At 31.2% G+C, this 18,272-nt stretch overlaps 1 protein-coding gene across 1 annotated transcript in view; it reads left to right on the forward strand.

The window, feature by feature from the left end:
• Positions 1 to 14,035: 14,035 nt before the first annotated feature.
• LOC111686843 (uncharacterized protein DDB_G0283357) overlaps positions 14,036 to 18,272 on the forward strand; it is an 80,443-nt gene continuing 76,206 nt past the window's right edge. The window contains exon 1 of the mRNA XM_046951893.1: positions 14,036 to 15,181. Within this exon, the coding sequence (XP_046807849.1) occupies positions 14,246 to 15,181 (936 nt within the window). The 5' untranslated portion in view covers positions 14,036 to 14,245. The remainder of the gene's footprint in view (positions 15,182 to 18,272) is intronic.

Here is an 18,272-nt window from a genome sequence, read left to right on the forward strand (position 1 = left end):
TAAGCTTTTGACATGATGGACCGATCTTAACCATTTTCATCGCTGAATCAAATAAAGATCACATACCAAAAAATTTATTGAGTCATCTTTAAAATTGCGTCTTGTAATGTTATTACAATATTGTTTTGGTACAAAGATGGACAGACATCAACACAAAACCCATTATGCCTTCTCCACTGAAATGGTGTAGGGTATAAAAACTAAGTATTCCAATTGACAATTTGCCCTGTAGAGAAAACGTTTAAGGTTCATTTATTACTCTACACAATGATGATGAGGTGTTTAAGTATAAAATAAATTTATGATCTCAATTATGTTTTGAAAATATGTATAGATACGGGTTTATTAGGGTGTTCCTCTCACAAGTACATTGTTCAGTAGGGTGTCCGTTGATCACATTTCGTAAGAATACCCTTCAAATAATGAAAATTAATGTACTAATAGGTATAGATAAGGGTTTATAAGGTGTTCTTCCAATAATTATATTGTTTAGTAGGGTGTCCCTTTAATGTATATAATAAATACGAGAAAAATACCAAATAATTTGTTGTTAAAGGTTGTTATTATATTAAATATATATTTAGGAAATACAATTTTTAAATTGCAGAAAATTTTTGACTGTTTACTTTTCCTTCGTTTATACTGTTTAATGATGACATTTAAAAATGTTATCAATTTTGAAGTTTCTGCATAAGCGTGGCTTAAGTCAATTATTTGCAAATCATACGATTCTTAGTTTAGATAAGCAAATTGTTTATAATCCAAATTATTAAAACTTAAAATCGCAAATTATGAATCAATCCTCATGATCAAGAGCACTTCATTAGAAATAAAATGGGTATATTTCCGTCAATGGTCACCCTTTCTTTCCACAATAAATTAAATGAACATTAATTCGAAGAGTTTATTTGTAATCTAATCACATGGTTAATAAACATTTTTAATTGTATAAAACAAAAATAAACAACCAAGAAAAACTCATATACAATAGCAAATATAGGGTGCGGCGTTAATACTTAAAACAGAAAAAAAACTTAACAGAAAAAATTTAGTAAATTTCAATAATATTTTAAACATTTCTCTAATTAAAAATAAATTATGTCAAAAACAACCTGACCTACTTAGAAAAGCTTCAGTAATGCAATTTTCTTTTTATACCCAACCGATCCCTGACTATCAAGTAAGCATATTTTTTCCTTTTTCTTTTGTAATTTATAAAACTTAATAAATCCAACTTAAACAGCAAAACGACCAACTAAAATCTTGATAATTTTTTTCCATGACTTGTTTATATTTTACTTTTCTGCTGAAATCACACATAAATGTGAGATTCGTATTTCTGATTTATATTTTCTAAAAGTAACAATAATAACAAAAACATAAACGAAATACATAAAATAAATGTACTAGACATTTACAAGTGCTTTATTCATAACAACTTTACAAAGGTTTCTAGAACAAATTACGTACGAAAATTGGTCTTATAAACAACTGATAAATTTTTATGAAAATTTATAAAAAATTATCAAAGCTTTAAAGAACAAATATTGCATTAAAATGTGCTTTACAATCTAGACCATATTCTAATATATACTCTAGTCTACCCTAGATATAGACTAGAGCATAGACTTGTCTATAGTTGTAATTTGCTTTTTCCCCGTGGGTCCGCGACTGGTCTATAGTTTACTTTTAAGTATAGTCTATAATCTGTAGTATAGTCTATAGTATAGTCTATAGTCTAGTCTGTAGTCTAGTCTATAGTCTAGTCTGTAGTCTAGTCTATAGTCTAGTCTATAATATAATCTTTAGTCTAGTCTATAGTCTAGTCTATAGTCTAGTCTATAGTCTAGTCTATAGTCTAGTCTATAGTCTAGTCTACAGTCTAGTCTATAGTCTAGTCTATAGTCTAGTCTATAGTCTAGTCTATAGTCTAGTCTATAGTCTAGTCTATAGTCTAGTCTATAGTCTAGTTTATAGTCTAGTCTATAGTCAGGTTTCCAGTATGTATTATTCAACATAAAAATTATTTAATAATAAAAAATATTTAATATTTTAAAATACGCTCATCACTTGGGTATCATAGAAGTGGACGTAGGGTATCATATAAACGAAAATAACCGATTTTGTTTGTTTAATTGTTATTTATTAATTTTTTTGTTGTTCATTTTTATGTAAATAAATTTTAGCTTCTGTAAGTGTTTGTCTCAGTTGTTCTGTTGACATTTTGTTGTATTTGTTTATATTTCTCGTTTACAATCATTTCTTTGATGATCAATTGCTTTTGGTTCAAACCACCCTACGCAGACTGGAATTCTGTGATTTGTATTTGACAAATAATCGAAAACAAAATTGACAGTAGCAGCAAAACGGAAAACATTAATAACTGCAATAACTACTTTCAGTATTTACTCTTACTGTTTGCAGCAAACATAAAAAGTGTGTACAGAGATCGATAGTAAATTTAAAGAATTTAATCAACTTAAAATCAAGGAGACTAAAATGTTGATAGTAATCAAAATGTGTACATCGTTTTATTATAAATTTTACAAAATACTATATTTTTATATATTATTCTAAAAAAAAATTGAAAATATTTGTAATTTGGAAAAAATTTAAAAATATTGTTAAAATTTAAGACTTGATATGAAATTACCTCAAACACACCCACTTTAAAAAAGACAAAGTCAAAGTATTTCGTATCATATCGCGTGATTTTATAAATCATTTAGAATAAAATTTCCATTTTGCAAAAACAACTGATTAAAATTGAATATTTTTCGAGTTGAACTTGACCTACATACAAATATATTTGTGATTTCATAAATTTAGTTTTTTATCTCCTGATTTTTTTGACTATAGAAAACGTGGTCGATTCTAAAGACTGTGTACCCTACACTAGCTTGTATTAAAAGCAAAACAGAAAATATGTTAAATATTGCCTTTTACAAAAGGTTACCTAGTTCTTAAGAAAGGAAATTATAAATATAGATCCATAATTGACCCTGCCTTCTATTTAACGATTTCGCCATGTCCCTATATCAGTTTATTGAAAACAATGTTAATTCCTATTTTTATACCCACCATCAAAATAATAATGGGTTTATTGATTTTGATAAGTCATTACCAATTGTAAGCACTTACCTATTAACTTACTTTTCACTGACTACTGCATAGCATTCTGATTACATAGAAGTACTTTTAAAATGTCTTATTTATAATGTGTTGTATAAATACTTTGTAATTCAATAATAATATTTTGTGAATAGAACCTGTAAAAGTTTTCACATACCTGCAAATTCCTCTACCAAACATTACTAAGGATAGGCCCATATTTGCCCCTACTCCCCTATGAGCTCTCTTGAAGAAAATCTATTTTTTGTCAACAATTACAAATATTCCGGAATAATGTTAAAAACCAAATTAAATGTTTTATTTTTTAAACAAATAATCCACATTTTTAACATACTGACTGATGTAGGGTATCATATGGTAGGCCATGCCCGACTATACATTTAAACTTGTTTAAATATTGCAAAGAATATTTATGAATAAGTAAGCAAATAAGAACCATTTTTATTAAATTGCTAATCGGTCCATATTTGACCCCATCCCGCTATAACGACTCTTACAGAAAATATTTTTACAAAAAAATTATAGAAATATGATTAAATTCTTTAAAATTATGCTTTTTAGAAATTAATCACTCAATTGGGGAATTCAGTTCATAATTGAATTCAGTTCATATAGATCAATTCTAAATATTAGTCAGATATTCCTACCAATTTATGATAATACAGTTTAGCATTTATGTGTCTTATAAATGTGTTAGTAGTCCTGGTAGAAAATAACAAAAATATGTATTAAAATACGCACCCTGCTGTAATAGCGGATATATAAGAATTTGAAATTTTAAGTCTCATAAGTAATGGGGTCTTAGTTCTGCTATGAAAAATTGGCTTTATAAAAGTGTAATTAGACCAATTCTAGCTTATGCTTCATTAATCCGGTGGACTGCTTTGAACAAAAAGTGTAATATCAAACTACTACAGGGTGTTCAGCGTACATGTTGCTTGGGTATAAGTGGTGCCATGTGTACTACTTCAACCAAGGCTCTAGAAACGTTGCTAGATATTCCACCCATTGAAACATATATAAGATATGAGGCGGCGCTTACAGCCGAACGGCTCTTTAATGGACAGTATACTGGACACATTGGGAGATTATACACATTCATCGGACTTGCTTGTTCGCATAGCAGACACAGAAATGTCGGAAACTTTAAAATGCCAATCCAAGATTGGAATCCGTTTCTACATGGATGGCTCTAAATTAGGAGACAAAGTGGGCCTGGGGTTCTACATTGAAGACCCAGAAACAGAAATATACCACCGTTTACCTATATGATGTTCACAGGGCTAAATATATTTACCAGCAGCCAGAAGGCAATTAGGGCGATATCAGGTGATAGAATTAAATTTAAGATCGTATTGAATTGTAAGAAAGCTTTAACTGAATACTCTCCCAGAGGTAAGGTTTACATCATATGGGTACCAGGCCACACGGGAGTAGTCGGCAACGAAAGGGCGAATGTAATAGCTTTAAAGGGAAGGGAGCTCGATGTAGTTACCCTGACAAACGCAAAACCTTTCGATGCAACAAAAGCTGAGTTAAAAATATGGATTAGAGAATCCTATAAGGCTTCTTGGAATAATGAAAGGGTGCGTAGAACCACAAAGATTATATGCGGTGACCCTGATGACAGCAAGACGAGAAATCTCCTCAAAATGTGCAAGTCTGAGGTTAGTATGATGGTACGTATTCTGAGTGGACACACAGGATTACGTGCACATCTATACAAAATTGGACGTGCGGATTCAGACGAATGTAGAGCATGTGGAGAGGACAGTGAAACTCTGGAGCACTTTCTTTGCCCCTGTCAGGCATTCGTCGAAGTTAGATCCAAGTATCTTAGAAGTGATGTTATTCCGGAAATAACATTCTTAACTAACACTGATTGGAAGATTCTTAGGAATTACGTCCAGGAAACTGAGTTTCTCAACATGGGAAAATAATACATTCAGTGATTTTTTTTCATGAATTTTAGCGCACAACAGGCCCGATAGTGGCGTAGGTGTATTTCTTCGGATTTGATGTAGTATACATCCTCCTATCAACCTAACCTAAGTCTCAATTTCAAGGACCGTTCCGCTAAATGCGAACGAATAAGTTTTGTTTTATTTTCAAAATGTAAATGTCCCAATTTTTATTGAGCTTTCTGAATTCAAAATAATTTAATTCTGAATTCAATTTAATTTTAAAATAATTTGAGTTTAAACAAGCTTTTTTCCAAGTTTCTTAATCAATACTCCTAAATTAATTTCCCCAACTGTTTAAGATGACATTGAATCGTACAAACTTACATACATAGACTCTCACTTAAATTATACGATATTGGAGTAACAATTCTACAAATAATTGCATATTACTACAACAATAACAATATTAAAAATTTCAATAAAAAATAACAACAAACACTTACCTTTCATAGATAAATCCATAATATTAGATTGCATTCTCCCCGAGGGGCTTTTAAAACATTGAAGACGTTTCGAGCTTGAAGGCATGATCTTCTCCACAATTAAATCGATTAAGGGCAAGTTTGTATAGCAGCACTTGAAACTTCGGGGGGAAAAAATCACTCCCGCATAAAAAAACAACAATAACTTTTAAACAATTTACTCTCTTCTTATAATTCTATGTAAAATTTTAAAGAAAATCCATAAATTAATTTGACATGCACTTGCAATTGCATTTATGAATTGTTTTTGTTACTGAATGGAGGGGGGCCGCTATAAAATTATGAAAAAATAGTGCGTTAGTATTTCTTAAAAGAGAGTGAGAGTGCGTGAATTTAAGAGATTTTCTTTGCTACTGAGTGCAATGCGATCAATGCTTCTGAGATGGATGCACTCTTATTCTAGTGTAAACAATGAGTTTAAAAATACCAAAAATGTAAATCACGTGCCTGTTTATTTAAAAAAAAAACAACAGATTTACTTTATTTTTGTTGTTGTTTTTTTCACTTATATAATTTATTGTTTTTGTTTTTAATTCTCACTGCACACATTACAATTTAAAAAAAAAAATTAAAACGCTTCAAGTAACGACAACGAAAGTGATCTTAAGGAGATTTAGAACAACACTAAAGTGTATTTCTAGCTGCCCGTCAGTAAGTCGTTTAATTCCATTTGTATGTTATTTGTTTTTTTTTTCTCGTTTTTTTTTATGGATGTTTGTCCGTCCAACTTCTATGCAATGCGTTTTGATTTTTCAGATTTTATATAAGAATTATTTTGTTCACTTGCACTGCTCTATCATTTAGAGAGATAGAGAGTGTTTGAAGTGTTTGGTGAGTAGTAAGTCAAACTGTCTTACATTCAGTTTGTTGCATTTGATTTCTTGAAGTAAAGGGTGCCGGTTGTTAGAAGCGGTAATCATTAGTTTGATAAGTTGACAAGTTTTGAAGTATTTCACCAACCAGATGCCGGTCTATTTGGATTGACTTTTCCAATGTTTGTCTGCTCTACTTTGACTACACTATGATAATATATATAGCAAACTGCACCGAGTATGAAGCGATCTTTATGTAGAATGAGCACATATTTTATTTGCTCAGTTTAATTATTGTAAATAACGGAATAATTATATTTATTTTGTTGTTGCAAAAGTTATTTTTGCATTGCTATTATATAAGGCTTATGTAATGGAAATACTAATTGCCATAGAGTTGTCAAGTTTATATTATTTATGTAGATCAGTGGAGGTCTTCAAGAGCAAATGTTTTGTGTTTTGAAATAAACAAAATGTTTTATAAATACTTTTCTTAAAGTGAATTAGGGTATGGAACAATTATTTAAAACCAATTTAGATTGTTTTATTATTCTAAAATATCAATTTCCAGATCGGTCCACAATTGGTAAAATGCGTTGTACATTGCTAATTTAAAAATACAATTAATCGTTCCATTTGTGACATAATCGACATGTTTTGTGACATAATTATTATAGAATATAAACCTTTGATAAATTGTTAAAAATAAAGAAGTAAAAATTATTTTTTTTCATTATTATGTTTAAATCAAATTAAGTCTACGTAGTGATACGTCAGTTGTGGACAGTTGTGTTCCACTTAGTGATACGTGGTGGCCAATTGTGTGGAAGTACTAAAAAAGACCTGAAGAAGTAATGATTTTAGCACAGACTTGTCATAGGAGGGATGTTCTTTTAATTTTATTCAAAATTCACTACATCTGATGTTATTTTCAGGAAGTAATTTTTATGCTCTTTTTGGAAGTTATTAGGAAGTGAAATTGTATTATTATAGAATACAACTTATTTGATCTAAATAATGTTAACATAACTAAATTGCACACAATTATCAATCAACTTCAAAATAAAATGGGTTAAATTAAAAAATTTCAGTTCAAAAACAAATTACCTTCAATTTTAAATAAAATTGGATTATTTTCACTTCTTTGGAAGTCAATAAACATCACTTCCATAGAAGGTAAACAAATTCACTTAGTGCTACTTTTGAAGTGGTGATAAATGTTATTCTTTTGGAAGTACTTCGTTTTATTTTTGCTGGGTTTAGTGGTGACCGTATATTGGCCTTTTGCTGATGTTAGTAACACACAATTATATTGGTCCTATACTCCCTTTAAAATATATAATAGAATAATTTTCTGAGTCGTTTAGATATGTCCGTCCATCTGTAATCAAACAACAGTTCGTAAATTTCAATATAGTTCAATGATATTTGGTACATGATCTTCTGTTGAAGAAGCCTATTGAAAAATATTAAGATCGGTCCATTTTTTCTCCCAGCCGCCATACAACTGAACCCCGGAATAGGGGTTGTAAACCTTGTAATCAAACTATAGGTCGCAATTTTGTAGCTTCTTGAAAATTGTTAACATCGGTCCATTATTTCACTAGCACCCATACAACTGAACCTCCTGAATAGGGCTTTTAAGTTCATAATTATGTTTAATAATCCGCAATTTTCGAGATAATTCAATGAAATTTAGCACATGATATTCTATGGTATAGGAGATGAAACATATGGAAAATGTTTAAAATCGGTCCATTATTTCACCTAGCCTCCCGATTTGAGCCTTTTATGCCATAATTACAAAAATATTATTATCTCTTCAAAAATTGGCACAAATAAGTTTTTAATATAATTGTAAATGACACTGCATATTTTCGTAATGATCGGCCCTTATTTGACCCTAGCCCCCATACAAACCCCCCTTCAAAAATGTCTTAAAAGTCTAAAATTGACTTGTGACCATTTGTATCGCAATGTAACTCAACAAAACTAACTGTTATTTAAAAAAATATATCCTTTTGCCAAATTTAATGACGATCGGCCCATGTTTGACTTATACTCCTATATAAGCCTCTACCAGGGTCCTTGTATAATATCAGTGTTTAAAATAATAACTAGAGCTTAATTTAATAACGATTGTCACAAACAAGAGGAAGTGTACGATAAAGTAGAAACTTTACCTTGCTTGGGGCTTATATACCAATCTTTCCCTTAACAATATTAAAAAACTGCAAACATTTTAGAGATTTCTACCTCAAATTTGTTGACACATGTAAAACCAGGTGCATTAAAAATTAAAAATCCATTATCATTCCGTTGTTATTTTAAACAAGTATTAACATTTTAATAATAATTTAATTTTATTACATTTGACATCAAAATCTTTTCTGTCAAAAAAAGAAAACAAACAAAATTTTTGTTATCGAATTTATTTTCAGATAAAATGTTATTGATTTCTATGTAAAGTTAATTTTTATTTTGTAACATTAAGTTTGTTGAGTGATGGGATTATATAGTGACTATAATAATACTTTTTAAAAAAGATTTAAAAATAAGAATATTTGTTATCAAAAGTTAAATAAATTTTCAAAAGTTTAAAGTGAAAAGGTGCCGCAACGGCTAGAACTTTACGGTGCACTTGCAACAGACACATTTTTGCCATTAATAACACGGCGAATACACTCTCCAAGAGACCTAGTCTAGTAGATGTAGTGGAGTACAGAGATACAAGCCGAGACGGCTCAAATCGGTGGCGGCTGGCCGCCGGTAATATATTGAAAGCCTCGACGCCGCTGAATTCTTTCGGCTCAAAAGCTAAGACGGCTTAAATGTAGCCGCTGTTCAAAATTGGAATCGCGCATGTAATTCAGAAAATAATTTCACCAATTTGAACGGAGTTGCCACTATTTTAAATTTTTATGGCAAATTAAGAAAAAATTCCCACACAATATTGTGCTAATATTAAAATAGTGAAAACTACTATTAATGTCCATTTTCTGCAGAAAAAAAACAGAGACAGTTTTCTATATAACAGACTATTATGAATATAATAAACGCTTATAAGGTCAATTTCTGAAGTAAAAGTTTAATTGAGCCGATATTTTAGCCGTCGCCGATATTTTCTATAATAACCCGCCGCCGCCGACCTAAAATGGTTGCGCCGCCGCCGATCATTTTGCATCAGCTTATATTTCTGGTGGAGTATTTCACAACAAATTTTTTTGGAAATGTTTAAATCGGAGAAATCCTTATTTTATTGTTAAAAAATTGAGATACAAATCTTTTAAGTCCGACTATAATTAAAAATCTGTTTTTTGGAAAAAAACTGCCTTGCTCACATCTTGAGTAAAATTTTATTGTAAAATTATCGAAATATACACGAAACATTATAATAAGAAGATAAAATTTTTTCGACCATTTAAAGGTTAAAGTTATTTTGTATGTACAATGATTTAAGCAAGATCATGTGCTTATACATTGCCACTAAATTCTATATATAATCCATTATATATTATGTCAAGCCTTAAGTTATGTTAAACTTTTTGAAAAAAACGATCATGTTAAAGTAATGTTAAAATGGAATCCATTGATTGTTGTTCTTACTGCAGAACTCATAGCACCTATAAAAATATATGCTCTGAAAGTTAATGAGTCGATCTATAATTTCTTAAATGTTTCATCTTTATTAATAAAAGTGGAAAATTTTCTAAAAAAATTTTATTGATCGCCTATTTTATGCATTTTACTTATTATTACGCTGATATTTGTAAATACTGCTCCTAAACCCACGTTAACCAATCGACTCAGAATAACTTTCTGAGACTGAGCTGCTTAATCTGTATTCAATATGATCTACAACAAAATTAATTATTTAATAAAAAAATTTTAAGAAATATTGATAGAAATCAATTTTCCTCCTGTAAATGCACCCAAAAACTTCAAAACCTTTGTGGTACACTTTAACACAACCTTATCATCGTAATTTTTTAAATGTGTAGTAATAATCAATACATTCCCCGGGGCATGATGCCTTGATGAATCTTCCCCCTTCTACATATATTGTATTGCAATTACGAGAAAAATGAGTTTTACCAGAAACTGTTGATTTATACTCTGCCTTACCTTGGAATGATTTTACATAATTAGAAACAAGAGAACCACACAATCTGGTACCATGGAAGCCGGTAGCCCACAAGACAGAGTTGACAGATGTGTACGAACAATACACTTAAGTTATTTTATTATAGTGAATATAAAAAGCACTATATATTCACTGGTTTATCGTTTATATAGTCTATGCCCTAAGACTAGTCTAAAATTCCTCAATTTGCTCTTGTTTCTGGACAAATTTTTCCTGGACTATATGAAAGTTAAAGTAAGGCCATATAAGCTACTTTACAAATAATTTAAAAGAAAATTTCTAAAAATTTTATTCAATAAAACATTTCGTATAAAGTGTTCCAATATATATTTTTATTTGTTGAAAACATTCATTTAAGGGTTAATTTAATTTTGTACCATATAAAACAATTCCCCCTAAAATATGCTATACTCATGTACATTAAGGTTATTTTATATTTTCCGTATTAAGGTATGCTAAACTTATTAGACATTGAAGTTGATCAATGATCATGTTAAATTTTATATGAATGTTATGTTAAAGTATTTACATCCATACAAACATACATTCAAATGTAAACCAGGGAAACTTTAGATAGCTGAATGTAAGTTGGCACAGGACTTCAATTTGAGGTCTCAGTTAAGTTATGTTTATGTACAAATATAAAAGTTATTAAAAAAGTTAATTTAAACAAATATGACATCAGGACCAATCGATCTGTCCGGCTTTCTTCTCCCAACGTTAACGTTAGTTAGCGTCTCTCAACATAAGGGGAAGTTTTCATCTGTGAGGACCTGGCAGCTTTTAAAATACTTGATGTAAAGATCACCCTTCATTACATTAGGGAGTATGAAGTTGAAGTGCTTTACGTGAATGCCTATTTCACGGTGGTCTTTTTCATCCACTATCATACACACATCTTACGACCTTATATGTCGTCAAACCACACTACTGCGACGGCTCTGTTGATTCGGCCACAGCACCAAGAGGACGTAATTGGTAGTACGAAACACGAAATATCAAAGAGCCACTGTGATAGGTTGATCATGTCGAGTAAACTCCAACGCACTCAGGCATATAAGAAATTCGCTAATAAATTAAAGAAAGGTCATTGACGATCTTGAATCACGCTCCATTTTTGCCAACCTCAGTCAAACAGGTCAAATAAACATCAAATAAACTCCACTTTGTATAATCTTTACATTAAAAGCTCAAGTCCAACGTTTAATAAATCCACATAATAAATCCAATATTTAACAATCCCACCCCTGTTAAACGTAGTAACATTCAGCCATAACAATAGGACTTAAACAGCGTGTGAGAAATTTTTTGTATGTAAAACTATAAAAGAGATCACTTCATTTACCTGTTGATCACATTTTTGTATTATTATTGTTGCTATAGTGAGCCAACAAAACAAATCAACATGAATGAAAGTGATGTGCGTGTGAGTTTATTGGGAAAATACGTGAGTTTGAACGATTTAAATAAGATCTTTTTAATTTTATTTTTAGCAATTTTGCCACATTTAGTATTGATGTTTAAAACAAAATTGAGTCCTTTTTTTGAAAAGGTATTATTTTCTAATAATGACTTGTGTGGGAATACAGCTAATAATAACCAACTCAATGGAAGTTTTCAGTATTTGAGGAAGAGTACTTAAAAATGTCACTTTGTCTTGCTGAAAGTCCATACTGAAACCCGAGTCTGTGACAGTGTAATATTATCGATCGGAAACTAAAATGGATATATGTACCACATAGAGGATAATGCCACTACAGGGATTTCATCGAACATGTTGCTTGGGTAAAAAAATATTTTGAAACGTAGTTGTACACATACCACCAATCGGGACTTATGTAAGATACGAGACTGCATTTACAGCAGAGCAGCTTATTCACAGCTAGACGGGATGGATTAAAGAGTTATGTACAAACACTAGAATAAGGTACTCGATCCGATACTAAAAATTGAAGTGTTTGTGTTATTAGTTGATATGGATTGCTCTAAGAACGCATTGGACTGTAAGAGTACATTAACCTAATAAACCTCTAATGGTTATGTGTGGGTACTAGATCGGTGAAGATTGACAATGAAATGGTAAATGTACATTCTATAATGAGTGGTTTGATTTATAGATAAGAGGCGGCAGTCCAAACAAAACGTCTCATATCTTAGACTCTATAGAGATGTCTTAAGTCTAGACTATACAGATGCCTATAGTCTAGGCTATAGAGATGCCTATAGTCTAGACTATAGAGACGTCTATAGTCTAGACCTATAGTTTAGGGTCTGTTATAGGATCCATCATCCAATTACTGGTCACACAAATTAATTTAAAGACACAGGTGAGAAATATTTATACAGAATCTTTAAATAATGGCGTTAGTTTTATCCACTGGTCATATAACTTGTATTAAAGTCATGCAGCCACTTAAAATAATGTCGTAATGTAATGAATCGAAATGAATGGATCGGATTATATCCAAATATTTGGGAAGATCTATGTCTATGAAATTGAGATTTCTATACAATTTAGAACAGGCCCACAGTCGCCAAATTTAAACTCTTGGATCTGGCTAATAACTTCCAAAAAGGATATTAAAATTACTTCCTAAGAATGATTTCAAATGTAGTGAATTCGCAATCAAATAAAAAGAACATTCCTCTTATGACAAGCCTGTGTTAAAATCATCACTTCTTCAGGTCCTTCCATGGAGTAAATTCTACTTATTTTTCGATTCTTTGGAAGTTCTTCTTTTTTTGCTGGGTAAGTGACCAGCAGAAGTTTCTTGTAGCCGTGTAATTAAAAGCTCCAAAAGTTTAATTATTACAAAATATAACGAAACTTTACTCCAGGAAACTAGATACAGATTTGGCTCTTTCAAACTATGACCTAAAAAAATTTCATTACTAAACAAATCAGCAACATGACTTCATCACCATGCCAACACTATGCAACAAATAAAAAGTACCAAACATTTAGTACTTTCTTTTAGAGTAAAATATCAACGAAAAAACCCCCATGAACATAAACATTAACAGGTGAGAGCGTGTAACTAAAACAAAACGAAACAGAGAAAGAGCAGAAAGAGAGAGCTAAATCAGAAATATTGAGAGATAAACAAAAAATAATAAATAGATATAAAAGTTGTTATTGTTGGACTTATATTAGTTGTTTGATCGAATCGAAACTTTTGTACACACATTTAGTAGGTTTTTCGCCAAAGAACTTTATTTAAGCAGATTTTAGTATTTAAATAACGGTCGAGTGATTTAGACGTGCGACGAGGGAAGAGTTTATATAATTTGAAAAAATTGTTTTTAATAAAAAGTGTTTTTTATTAAAAGTAAATAAACAAAAAAATAACAAATTTTTAGCAAAAGAAAATTTATATTTAAAATAAATAAAGAAAAATGTTAACAAAAATTTTTAAGTGTTTTAAAAATTTTCAAGTTGCCAGATATTTTATAAAGTTTCAATAAAACAAAAGAAAACAAAATAAAAAATAAATAAAAATTTATGAAAAAAATAATAACAACAATAACAGCGCTGAAAGTAAAACAAGAAAAATAATAATAAATAAAACAAATTTTTTGTGTCATAACGGAAAGAAAATTTTGTTGGTTTGACTAAATTTAATTTAGTCCACCTTTTAACGATTTTGTATTGGGATTTATTTTTTTAAATTTATTATAGTGTTTTGTGTGTGAGTGTGTGTTTAATTAATTATGTCCACCTACCAAGATTGTCAAAATCTTATAAATAATTTGTCTAATTTAAAAATGGATGCCAGAGATGATACGGTCAACGCCGCCGTTGATACCTTATCACCCTCAAATGCCTCACCACCGGATTTTGACTTTAATTTGCCGTGTCGCTTTTTCAAAAGTTCTTTTGCTCGATCACTTTCACTCACCAATGCCAGCAGTGGCAGCAATGGAAATCAATGCAAATCTTTGGATTATGACATGCGTTCTATTAATAACACGAATAGCAGCAATAAAAAATTGTCTTGTCTGCCGAAAAGAGAGACAACGACAACAACAGCTGTGGCAGCAGTGCCCCCACTACCACAAAGACGTTTAAGTCAAGCCGGATCATTTTACCAACAGAATGAGGCCACCATAACAAACTCGACTGGCAGTTCCAGCGATAAAAAACAAGTTTTTGCAACAACAGATGATCATGATGATGATGCTGAGGAAAAGCCTCCTGCTTTACCAGCCAGACGCCCTCTTAGTCTGCACAATTTGACGTTGCCTCAGAACTTGAGTGTCAACGAGTGTCAAATGAATGCGGAGCAGCAAAAATTACAGCAACAAACTGTATTGACACAGTTACGACAACAGGCCTATAAGCAGGCCACCAATAATTCTAATACAAATTCAATAATAATGCCGGTTAATGGCAATACAAACAACAATAATAATAATCTTCACAACAACAACAACAACAACAACAACAAAAACTATAATAATCAGTCCTCTCAAAAACCACAGTCTCATCATCAACATTTTACCAATTCCAATGGTGTTCAAATTATTAACAACAACAGTAGCAGTGTTAACAACAAGAACAACAGCAGCAACAACAACAACACTAACTTTAAAAGGAATAATAATAACAACATTGTCTGGTCGCATCAACAGAAAAATGTGGAACAGGTTAGTCATGCTTTTACTTAAATGATGAAGGCTTAGTTTGAGATTTGCTTCTTCTTAACAATCCCTACTTTTCTGCTCAATTCGCTTCTTAAAAAGTTTTGTTTTTAATTAAATACTTGTTTATGTATTATTAAACGAGGATTGTTTTAAAAGTCTTTATGAGAAATTGCATTAGTATTGATGTTTTATCCATTTGTTTAAAGCTAATAGTTTTTTCATATGACCTATGGGATATTTCAATAGATATGTACATATTTATAGTCCATTGTTACACCAAGACTCTATACAAACCGATCTTACTAATTGAGTTTTGAAACTGATCATAATAATAAATGAACAGCATCTGTAACAATCGGCACAACTATTTAGGTTTTATATGAATTTAAATTATATTACCGACATTTCACTTACAAACCCTAGTATCACAATGAAATTTGGAATAACAAAAATTTAGCAAGATCGGACCTTAGTTGACTCTATAGCCCCAAATGCTCTTACGAGAACTTTCTACAAAGAAATTTGAAAGTTGGTTTTAAGATTGCTTTAAAGTTTTGTAATTATCTCATTATTGTTGACTTGTGCAGTACTTTATTATGAACATAAGTGACTCGGGAGTATACTTATGTGGGTGCTGAGTGGTAATAATGCTTCACTTTCAATCATTTTCGTTCTTAGGCCAATAAATGGGTATTGTAAAGTCCTAAATATGCTCCAAAACGGGGTTTTATTCAGACTTTTTGAAAAGGTTATTTCGATGACCTTTGATTAAGAAATTCTGTGGACAGATTTGGTTTATAAAGTATACATTGGGCTCTGGGTACATAAATTGTTGGCCTGTGTAATTTATATTTCTAATACCTTTAAAAAAATTGTTATTCTTCCCTATCCACATTGCTATGGCTCTGTTATTTCGGCAACAGCAACTAGAAGGGACGTAATTGGTAGTCCGTACACGGATCATATTAATTGACAAGACTTTATTTCAGTGGTCACAAAGACCCACTGTGATAAGTTGAGCCATGTAGGAAAATCCATGTAGACCAATGACTACATTGCACCACGTCCATCCTTCCCTTTTTGCTAGATTAAACATTGTAACACATCACTGCACCAACTCCATATGTCAAATCCCTCAGTTACTCCATTCTCTCTATAGAATGCAAGTAGACGTCAGAAACATCAGAAAACTTCACCTCGTATAGCCAATCTTCTCATTATTAGCTAAAATCCAACATGTGATTAATCCACATTTATGCTCTGTAATTCGTACCGCTCCAGCATCTAGGAACGATAACAGAAATGTATCATGAAAATCATATTCACCGTATATCAGTCTTTTTACTATACAACCCTCTTCCCACGATTTGAGTTTTAACCACTGTCACTACGTGGATCCCGAAGAAACCTCAACCAACTACACAGCAACGGGAAACTGGCCACCCGTAGTACCAGATTATGTGGTGCTCTGGTTTGACCTCTTATCAATTTATGCAAAGACTAGGCCAGGCAGTAAATTTTCAACACCAATTTACAGACCCGAAAGACCACAGGTATTGGTAGCACCAATCTACCCCCGGATTACAATACACCATGATGTGACACTCATCAAAGAAACATGAACGGGGGCCCGGTCTCTAGACAGGTAGAGGGCTTAAATAAGGGGGATTAACGCCATAGGGGCTCATCTACCTATATAAAATAACTTTAAAAGCGTGTAATCGATTATATCACATTATAAAATTTTGTTTTCGTTTATCGATTATCTTTAGACATAGGGCAACTGTGTATCATGTTCATGGCATAAAGTGGCGTTTAATTGTTTTTGTACAATTATGAGGGCTAGAGGTAGCAATGCAAAACCTATTAATACACGGTTGTCAGATCTTACAATATTGGCATATCAGGCAATATGATGACAATTCACTGACAATATAAAATTGTTAGCATTAGATAAATTGTCAGTTCAGACAATTGTGAAAAAAACTTACAATTTCATTGTGACAAAATAAATGTATCTGCAAAAAAACTTGCCAGTTCACACTGTGTTCAGATGGTTGGAGAGCAAAAGTTTCCAAATCTTATTTTATATTCTTTTAATGCACCGAGTGGCCAATAGAAAACATTTATCTGGCAATAGTTCTATTGTTAGATGCATACAATTCTCCTATCTGACAATGTAAATTGTCACACAATTATCTGACAGTTCTGGAGTTTCCACGATAGTTAAATGTCTGAGAATGTTATTGTTTTACAATATACTGACAATGCTTTTTCTTAAAACGCTGCAAGATAAACATTATCAATTCATACGGTTGTTAGATATTCTCTTAAATTTTTCTGCCAACGTTATAAGATGTGACAAGTGTGTATACATAGTTTTATATATAGATATTCTATTTTACAATGACGTTTTAATATAAAGATTAAAGTATAGTCTCACTAATTGAAATGTTTCAACTGAGAATATTGTTTCATTGAAATACTATCTTTGACATACTTTACGCCTGAACTTACTACAAGGAGCCGATACGTCTTAATCCAATCACTTTTATCATTCATAGGTGTTTAACCTAGAATTTAATTAAAACCTAATTTCTCGTACATCACTCGCATTAAATATCATAAATATTGGTTGTTTTAAGAAGTGGCCTCCATACTTACATTTTTATATGTTGGCAATGTGTTGTATGTTGTTGCTGCATGAACGATAAATGAACGCAATGTTGTTATTACCATTTTTTGTTTCTTTCTAGTGAGATATTTACTTTTTATCAAACAAAATGATCTACAACATAAACATCATCATCAACAACGTCAATATTATAACTATGTATAAGTTTGTTGTAGTTGTTATTATTTTTATAATTTCCATTTTAAGTGAAATCAGTTTTTTTTTTTGTTGATATTGTTCACTTATTTTCTAAATATGTACTCGTCGATCAGATCATTTTAGTGCGTTTCAGTTTTTAGTTTAAACATAAATGCATGTTGTTTCAACGATATGACCTTGACCGGTTGCAAGTTGATGTTGTTGCTGTTGTTATTGTTTGGGCTAGATTTCTTGAGAAAATTAAGTTAATTACAACAACAA

The sequence above is a fragment of the Lucilia cuprina genome, chromosome 5, assembly GCF_022045245.1.
Source record: "Lucilia cuprina isolate Lc7/37 chromosome 5, ASM2204524v1, whole genome shotgun sequence".
NCBI lineage: Eukaryota > Metazoa > Arthropoda > Insecta > Diptera > Calliphoridae > Lucilia > Lucilia cuprina.